General features: G+C 52.3%; 1 protein-coding gene across 2 annotated transcripts; it reads left to right on the top strand.

The window, feature by feature from the left end:
* Positions 1–1,112: 1,112 nt before the first annotated feature.
* Positions 1,113–9,430, top strand: MUL1 (mitochondrial E3 ubiquitin protein ligase 1). Of its 2 annotated transcripts, none has more exons than XM_082684482.1 (4): positions 1,113–1,461; positions 5,378–5,465; positions 5,844–5,964; positions 7,384–9,430. In XM_082684482.1, the coding sequence occupies exons 1-4, from the start codon at positions 1,342–1,344 to the stop codon at positions 8,111–8,113; spliced, it is 1,059 nt and encodes a 352-aa protein (XP_082540608.1). In that variant the 5' UTR covers positions 1,113–1,341; the 3' UTR covers positions 8,114–9,430. The 2 variants fall into 2 exon arrangements, with proteins under 2 accessions (XP_082540608.1, XP_082540609.1); XM_082684483.1 differs by having other exon boundaries at positions 1,199–1,847.
* Positions 9,431–9,668: the final 238 nt, after the last annotated feature.

Below are 9,668 nucleotides of genomic sequence, written 5' to 3'. Positions count from 1 at the left end.
GTTATTAACTTTGGACAGCTATTTATTTGATTGGTCGCTTGTTTGACAGAGGGAGTGGGAGAGGGAGAGAGAACACACGCAGGGGGAGTGGGAGAGGGAGAAGCAGACTTCCCACCCAGCAGGGAGCCCGGATGATGCAAGGCTCGCTCCCAGGACCCTGGGATCATGATCTGAGCTGAATGAAGGCAGATGCTTAAGGACTAAGCCACCCATGTGCCCCTTGATTTAATTTTAAGTGTATGTGTGTGTGTGTAACAAATTTATGATCACTTCTTGGGTCGAAAATCATCAAAATTATCTGGGGGTGTTAACAATCTAGAGATTCTAAACCCACATTCACAGAAAAGTAATTCTTGTTTGACTCGAAGGGTAATTAAGGAATGTGGTAGAAAAATGTCACAGAGAACCTGTTTCTTTAATAAAGAGATTTTACTCTTGTGGAGCAATTTACAGATTTTAGATGCATTTTACATGCATTGATTTCGATTTCGGGCATCTTCTGATTATTTTAGTAAGGAAATTACTAAAGAGGTCAGAAGATAGTCGGAAATCTGCCCCATAGTCGTGTTGTGAGGATTAAATAGGATGTCTGCAAAACTTTTGTCACAATACCCGGCGTATAATAGGCGCTCAATAAAGTAGCTCTAGTTATTAGCCAACAAACAATAGGTTACATGCTGCGATGACAGATTAAGGGGCTGCTGAGGTGGTAAAATCTGCCCTCTTGGCAGTAAGGGCTCTGGAGCCCGATGGATTTCTCTCCGGCAGTGTGACTTTGAGCCCATCCCCTAACTTCCCCCGCCTCAGTTTTCGCATCTGGAAAGTGGAAGAATAAAATCCAAGGCTCGAGGTTTGCCCTGAGTTTCCACGTGCAGTACTCCCAAGGGCTTGCTACACACTACTTCTCCTCTTTCCTCTCAGTCTACTGACTGGAGCTATCAAGAACCCATCCAACAACCCGATAACCCAGAAAACCAGAGGGATCGAGACCAGGGCGACACGGGCACGCCCCTCGCCACCAGTACACCGCGCGTCTAGCAAAAGGTCACGAGCGACTACCGATCCCCAACGACCCCGGCACTAACAGCTCGCCCCGCCCCTCGGCGAGGGAGACCCCGCCCCTGCGGAGGCTCGGGCAGCTCCGCGGCCCCGCGAGCACCTCGGCTACGCCGTCTTCCGGTCGACTCGGCCCCGCCCACTTCCGGCCCGGCGCGACCAGGAGCGCGTTTCCGGAAGGGCGGGTTGGGTGGGGGGCGCGCTCCGGGGCGGAGGGCGGCGGAGCACGGGGGGCGCGCGGCCTGACCTCGGCGTCGCCGCCGGCACGCGGGACTCCGCGCAGCCATGGAGAGCGGAGGGCGGCCCTCGCTGGGCCAGTTCCTCCTCTTGGGCACCAGCTCTGTCGTCACCGCCGTCCTGTACTCCGTGTACCGGCAGAAGGCCCAGGTCGCCCAAGAGCTCAAGGTCAGTGCTGGAGCCAGCCTGGCCTCAGCCGGCTCACCCCTGCCCCCCGGGAGTGGTGTGAGCCCGCCGCTCGCCTCGCGCCGCTCCAGCGTCCGAAACGGCCCTAAAGAGGAAGTCGGCCCCTGAGAGATGCCGCCCCGCCAGGCACGGGAGGAGCTAGGATCAGAATTCGGGTCTCGTGCTAACCGCTGCCCGGCCCCTCTTCTCCTCAGCCGCCCCCGTTCCTCGGAATCTCGACTTCGTTACTTGATTGGACAAATACTTAGGGGCGGCCTGCGCGGCTCCAGGCACTGGGGGGCTCTGGCATGGGTAGAAGAGACAAAAGTCCCCGCCCTCATGGAGATTCCATTCCCCTACGGCGAGACAGACAGACAGTAGCTCAGATGGTATGACAGACGGGGAGAAAAATACTGCAGACTCAGGCGGGGAAGAGGGGGGAATGCAGCGCTGGAGACAGGGAGGGTTGCTATTTCAAAGAAGGTGACGTTTAACAGAGCCCAGGAGGAAGCGAGGGAGACCGGGCAGGTGTCTAGGGGAAGAGCGGTTCACGCGGGGGGAGCAGCCGGTGCAGGAGCCCTAGACCTTGCCCACTGACGTAACCACTCACGTCCTTGCTTCTACAGACGCTTCCTTTTTAATATTTTAGTTATTTTTAAAAATAACGCTTGTTTTCTTAGGCTGCCCTCGACAGCTTAGCACATTCTCATCTTGTTATTTTTTTCTTCACAATGATTATCTTACAAGATTTTATTTATTTATTTGCCAGACGGGAGATCACAAGTAGGTAGAGAGAGAGGAGGAAGCAGGCTCCCCGCTGAGTAGAGAGCCGGATGTGGGGCTTGATCCCAGGACCCTGGGATCATGACCTGAGCTGAAGGCAGAGGCCTTAACCTCTTAACCAGAGAGCCACCCTTGCACCCCTACAATAATTTTTTGGGGTAGGGAAAACGACAGACATCTCCAGATTGCAAATTGGGAAATGGAGACGCAGAGCAAAGGTCTTACAGCCCCTCTGGTTGGGACTTGAGCTTAGGTCTTTTGATTCCAAGTGTAGGCTTTTTTTTTTTTTTCCCCCTCCTCATTGATCACATTGCTTTATTGTGAATGTCTGACTGGCCCATGAGAGGTGGACCTCTTTTGGTCAGAGACCGTCTTATTTATCCCCCCCCCCCCCCCCTTCTAGGTTCTGATTCAGTGGTAGATGCTTAGTAAATGTTTGTGGATTCCTTTTGGCTGAAATACCACAATGTCACAGTAGCACAGTTAGGGCTTCTTCACTTGACATTTATTTGAAGAAGGATTCCTAAACCTTAGTTCATTATCATCATACTGTTTTCAGGAAGGGCTTAGAAACCAGTGTGTGAAGTCCCTGCTGGGGAAGGGAGTTTGGTAACCCATCTGAAATGAAGCAAGTTACCAGACAGTTGGATTTGTGGTGCAAGTGGCCTCCTAGGGAATTCCAGCTGCCCAGTTGCTTGTCTGATTGTAAATAAGCAAGTTTACTGCTGAAGTCAGTGACTGGAGGTATAACCGATACTTCACTTTCTGATCCTAGAAGTTTGAAATCAGGCTGGCCGAATGTGGGACTTTTGAAGCAGTGAACTCTCCAGGATCCCATTTTGGGTGACCTTAAAAGTTTTGCCAGTCAGTTTCCAAATGAGGATGAAATAGCCCCTTCCTGGAAAGAGTTGGAATTCCTAAAATTTTAGATGCTAGTTTCTTGATCAGATTACAAAACCTCCAGAGTAGGTTTGAGTCTTATCCTTGTGTAGCTCTCATAGTGATGGGAATGGCTCTTTATGGCTTGCCTACACGTGCCAGCCCCTGGGTTAGATTCCTTCACACCTTATGCATCATTTATTTTTTATTAATTTTTTTAGGATTTTATTTATTAGAGCGAAAGGAGCATGAACAGTGGGGAGAGGAAGAAGCAGACTCCCCGCTGAGCAGGGAGCACGTGGAGAGCCATCCCAGGACCCTGAGATCATGACCTGAACTGAAGGCAGACGCTTCACTGACTGAACCACCTGGGTGTCCTTCTGTCATTTAATACACATAAAAATCAGTGACAGTTTCCTCTCCGTTTTCTATAGCTTTGGAAACAGGTTCAGGTTGTTCAGTCATGGTAGATGCACTGAAACTTGATTCAACCCCAGGTCTTTTGATCGTATTCCCTCTCCCCTTTAAAAAAATTCTAACTGGCTCTCCTGTGGTGGATACTCTACTCGCTGTATGACTTGGAGCAAAGCACTTCACCTCTCTGAGCCTCTGGTTCCTGATCTGTAATTGGGGATAATGTCTTCTGTATAGGGACGGTAGGAGCATTACATGCATTTATGCTTTTAAAGTGTTTAGCGTAGTGCCTGGTATATGCACTTGACTTTTGAACAAAATGGGTTTGAAATGTGCAGGTCCATTTACATGCAGATATTTTTTCAGTAAATACAGTACTGTGAATGTATTTCCTCTCATGATTTTTTTTTTAAGGATTTTATTTATTTTTTTGAGGGAGAGTGACACTGCGAGAGAGGGAACACAGGGAGGGGGCATGGGAGCCGGAGAAGCAGGCTTCCTGCAGAGCAGGGAGCCCTAGGTGGGGCTCAGTCCTACCACCCTGGGATTGTGATCTGAGCCAAAGGCAGATGCTTAACTGACTGAGCCACCCAGGCGCCCCTCATGATTTTTAAAAAGTCTTTTCTCTAGCTTGCTTTATTGTAGGAACACAGCCTATGATACATATAACCTACAGAATATGTGTTGATTGACTGTTTAGGTTATCAGTAAGGCTTCTGGTCAACAGTAAGCTCCCGAGTAGTGAAGTTTGGGAGCCAGATTTATATGCAGAATGCAGAGTTTCGACAGTGTGGTGGGTCAGTGCCCCTCACCCCTGTGTTGTCCAAGGGCCAGTGGTAGTCTAAGTGATGATTCATTCACTGACTTATTCATCAACTACATACTGAGTGCCTGCTGTGGGTCAGGCACTGTTCTTGGCCCTAGGGGGACAGCAGTGAACAAGGCAAGTGAGGTCGCAGCTGTCCTCCAGTGTAATAGTCCAGGGGAGGGACACAGAACAAAGGAGTCAGTAGACTGTAAGTGTTAGTTGCTGGGTGGTAATTGTACTATGTTCACACTGCAGGTGGTTCGCCAGTTTGGTTTGACCCTGCTCCTGTCATGCACTGTGCAGGTCGAGCTTCAATTTCGAGCGACCTCAGTGACCTTAGAGTACCCATCCCTCTTCACGCCTCAAGGGCTTACTTAGCTGGCAACCTTCAGATTTTTTTTCCCATCCTTCCAGTTTGTCGATGGCAGTTCCCTGCAAGCGGGAAGTGTCCTTGATTCATCCCTGAATCCCCCGTGCCCAGCCCACATGGATACTCAGGAACCGGTCATTGGTTTTATTAATCTCTTTATTTTCGATACAGCAGTGCCAGGCTGGCTTGGTCCCCATGCATAGCAGGTTGGAAAGTGAATGAGAGCGGGTGGCCCACCATTGCCTGAGCCCCTGCCGTGTCCGAGGCACTGGCGTGGCTGCCTTCCACAGCAGCCCTCTAGGCGCGTGGCTCTGTGTCATCGTCAAGAAGAGATGAAATTGTGTTTTGTCTGTGGCATGAAAACCAATAAGTCCCTTTCATATTTTCACTTAAAAAAAGTTAAAATGAAGAGGAGGGTGTGTTTCCGTTAACTGGGGAGAGAATGTCCCCGGCACCCCCGTTTGGAGGGCGACAGATGCTGATTATGTGGAGAAACTTCTGGGGCACAGCTTGGGAGTGTGACTCCATCCTCTCCTTCCTGCCTGATTTCCTTGTTCTCTTTTCATTACGTGAAAAAAGTAAATAGGCTTTTTTCGTGTTGGGCCTGTCAGTGTGGTAGAACATGGAGTTTTCAGCAGCTGGTTGAATGTGTTGTTTCCATTTAGGGAGCTAAAAGAATCCACTTGGGTGAAGACTTAAAGAACATTCTCTCGGAAGCTCCAGGAAAATGTGTGCCTTACGCTGTTATTGAAGGTATGTTTATTGGCAAAATTAAACATTTCCTCCTCCAAGTTTGATGAAAAATCTTCTTGGCTGATATTGAGGTCCTTTTGTTTGGGGCAGTGGTCCAGAACCTGGACCTTGGGGTCAGGAAGACCTGTGTGATCCTGGTGCAATTACCCAGCCTTTCGGAACCTCCCTTACCCCATTTGAACAAACATTCCAACCTTTCAGGGGGGTTGGAGAGCTGAAATGATGGATCCTTGTAAAGTGCCTGCAGAGCAGAACTTACAGTGATGTCATTTTCCTCATTTTGATCAATGGAACTCAAACTAAAAACAATATTTAAATCACCTTGAATGGAAAGGGCAGAACAGTTCTTCAGAAGTAAAAGAATCTGTTTCTGTTTAGGGGCTGTTCGATCTGTTAAAGAAACGCTCAACAGCCAGTTCGTGGAAAATTGCAAGGGCGTGATTCAGCGGCTGACGCTGCAGGAACACAAGATGGTGTGGAACCGGACGACCCACCTTTGGTACATAGCCTTTCTCCTCTGGCCAGGCCTCCCAGTTGGCCGGCTCAAACGCGGGTGTCCTGGGTGCTGTTTCCATGTCTTCCGGTTCTCCTGAGACAAGGCCTAGACCAGTTCCTTCATGCTGACGGTATTCTTGCGGAAGAACGGTTTTTCCAGCCAATCCTAGTGGGTTTTTGTTTTGTATTTTTTATTGTGGTAAGAACGCTTAACAGGATACCAACTCCCCCTCTTTTTTTAAAAAAAAGATTTTATTTATTTGAGAGAATGGGGAGGAGTGTAGAAGGGCAGAGAGAGAGGGAGAAGCAGACTTCCCATTGAGCAGGGAGCCCGACACTGGACTCGATCCCAGGACCCCAGGATTATGACATGAGCCAAAGGCAGATGCTTAACTGACTGAGACCCAAGCGCCCCAAGATTTATCCTTTTAACAGTACTGGGGCATACAGTACTATTAGCTACAGGTGCAAAGTTGTACAGCACATCTCTAGAATATATTTGTCTTATATAACTGACGCTTTATACCCGCGGAACAGCAGCTCCCATATTCTTCTTTCCCAGCCCCTGGCAGCCACCATCCTGCTGTCTCCATGAATGACTATTTTATTTTTACTTTTTTGAGAGAGAGGGAGAGCATGTGTGCATGTTCGTGTGAGATGGGGGAGGGGCAGAGGGGGTGGGAGAGAGAATCTTAAGCAGGGTCCACGCTCAGCATGGAGCACAACGTGGGGCTCGATCTCACAACCCTGAGATCATAACCTGAGCCAAAATCAAGAGTTGGACGCTTAACCGACTCAGTCACCCAGGTGCCCCTGAGTGTGACTATTTTAGGTCCTTCATACAAGTATTTGACTTTCTGTGTGGTGGCGTAGTTCCTCTTATCATCCCCCAGGCTCATCCCTGTTGTCACTGTCACATATGGCAGAATTTCCCTCCTTTTTATGGCTGAATAATGTCCCACTGTGTGTGTGTCACATTTCTCGCTCCACTCATCTGCTGGTGGGCGTCTAGGTTGTCTCCACATCTTGGCTCTTGTGAATAGCGCTGCGGTGGACACCGGAGCGCAGATACCTCTTTGAGACCCTGATTTCACTTGGGATGCATACCCCGAGAAGTGAGATGGCCAGATCATACAGTAGTCCTGTTTTTGACTTTCTAAGGAATTGGATAGTTATTTGAAAGTGGCAAGGAGTGGTAAACGGAGGAGGTGGTCTAGGACAGTGCTTAGGGCCTACTGATCGGCCTGAGAACCTCAAAAACGGAGCTTCCCCGTCCCAAGGCACTAGGATAGCAGAGATTTGTGCGTATCCTTCCGGTTAGTGCGGACGTCACCCTGTGCTGGCATTTAGGCCATCGCCTCTCTGCCTAGGCAGGGGGCGTTTGCTGTCGTCTCTTCTATCTGGGATTCTCTCGTTGTTTCAGGAACGACTACTCAAAGATCATTCACCAGAGGACCAACACAGTGCCCTTCGACCTGGTCCCCCACGAGGACGGCGTGGCCATGGCTGTGCGAGTGCTGAAGCCACTGGACTCCCAGGATCTGGGCCTGGAGACCGTGTACGAGAAGTTCCACCCCTCGGTCCAGTCCTTCACCGATGTCATCGGCCACTACATCAGCGGCGAGCGGCCCAAGGGCATCCAGGAGACCGAGGAGATGCTCAAGGTGGGCGCCACGCTCACGGGGGTGGGCGAGCTGGTGCTGGACAGCAGCTCCGTGCGCCTGCAGCCCCCCAAGCAGGGCCTGCCGTACTTCCTCAGCAGCCAGGACTTCGACAGCCTGCTGCAGGGCCAGGAGGCCCGCGTCCGGCTCTGGAAGGTCCTGACACTGGTCTTCGGCTTCGCCACCTGCGCCGCCCTCTTCTTCATCCTCCGCAAGCACTACCTGCAGCGCCAGGAGAGGCGGCGGCTCAGGCAGCTGGAGCAGGAGTTCCAGGAGCACGAGGCGCAGCTGCTGAGCCGCGCCAAGCCCGAGGACAGGGAGAGTCTGAAGAGCGCCTGTGTCGTGTGTCTGAGCAGCTTCAAGTCGTGTGTGTTTCTGGAGTGCGGGCACGTGTGTTCCTGTGCCGAGTGCTACCGCGCCTTGCCGGAGCCCAAGCGGTGCCCCATCTGCAGACAGGAGATCGCCCGCGTGATCCCCCTGTACAACAGCTAACCGTGCGAGGGCCCCACGGGGCGACGTGAGGGGGGACACCCCTTCTCAGGAATTTTTGTCGTGAGGCCTTTAGGAGCGCAGTGGTGGGGGCCGCTGTTAGCCCAGCTACGACTGAGGGAGGGAACTTGGTGGGGGTGCGTCCTAGTCCCATGCCTCTGACACTGGGATGCTGCCTTGTTGCCGCTGTGAGAGGGGACCCTTCCTCCACTGGCTGAGCCTCACGCCCCCCCTCCCCCCTCCGGGGGTGGATGTGGTGGCCTTGCATTCCTTCCTGGCACCTGGAGAGAGAGAGAGAGAGAGAGAGAGAGAGAGTGTGTGTGTGTGTGTGTGTGTGTGTGTGTGTGTGACCTAAGGGCCCAAGTGGGCGATCTCTAGCTCTTCTGGTCCTTTCTGGGGAGTTACTGTGGTCTGGAACCTTGAGTGACTCAGCCAGCAGGGTGGCAAGCTGTGCTGGGCGCTGGGTCTGGTGTACGCCTCACCAAGCTGTCTCTGAAGAGTCGCCTTTGAGGAGACTGTCAAGTCTTTCTTTGTTTCCCTTATACCCCAGGAGAAAGGCCAGGCTGGACGTGTCACCTGGGTCCCTTTCCCCTCACCTCCTTACCTCTTAAATGCGTGCACGTGTGTGTCAGGACAGAAGGGAGTGAAGCCTGCTGCTTGCCTAAAAGATGGGGCTCTGGTCAGCTGGCTGAAGAGCGGCCACTTGAAGGGACAGTTGGACTGTCGCGTCGTCCCCAGTGGTGAAGATGGCAGCTTGGCAGCCGCCCTCCTGGCGTCTCCATGACCTAAAGGGAGGGCCGTCCCAGCACACGGAGCACACCGCGCACCCCGCCAGCCCTGACTGGGAGTTCCTGGGGCCCAAGGAGGCTGAACACTGGCTCCAACTTACCCTGCCCGAGATGAGCCTGGAAGGCCTCACCTCCTGCAGGAAGCAGTAGGGCCACTGCTCCCCCAGCCTCGCTCTGCCAGCCTCCCTCCCAGGCTGTCACCAAGGCAAAGGAGCCAGCCAGCACCCCGAGCACAGAGCCTTCTCCAGGTCCTGCCTCACATCAAGAGGTGAACGTCCCGTGGCAGGATCGCACTGTCCCTCCCTGGGTTGCTGTTTTCCCCTCTCCTGCCCCCCTCTTGTTTGTGGAAAGAAGTGGGGGAACCCCCCTCACCTCCGACTAGTCAGAGGTCTTGTGCACGGCTCTCTCCCTTCCCTGGCTTCGAATATTCATCCCCTTTCCTCCTCTGGGGGAGGTGGGGTGCTCTTGGGGCGGATACCGCTTGTGTGCAGGATCCAGTGTGGACAGCACGAAATAAACATGTTACAACCAAGTGTTAGCCTTTTGCTTTGTCAATGAAAGTTCGGTGGTTTGGGTGAGGCTTGCCCAAGATGGGATTGAATCCTACCAGGGGTGGAATGATCTAGAGACCTCATAGCCACTGTGTGTGTCTTCCTGGGCAGAAAGGTGCTTTGGGGCTCCTATAGGGGGTGTGCGGCTTGGTGAGGCAGAGGCCTGGGGCGGGCGTCCTGGAGAGCAGCTGGTTGGTATCTCTGGCCTCGCTGAGAAGT

This window comes from Mustela nivalis (assembly GCF_964662115.1).
Source record: "Mustela nivalis genome assembly, chromosome: 10".
In the NCBI taxonomy this organism is placed as follows: domain Eukaryota; kingdom Metazoa; phylum Chordata; class Mammalia; order Carnivora; family Mustelidae; genus Mustela; species Mustela nivalis.
This window is presented reverse-complemented; position numbering and strand designations above follow the sequence as displayed.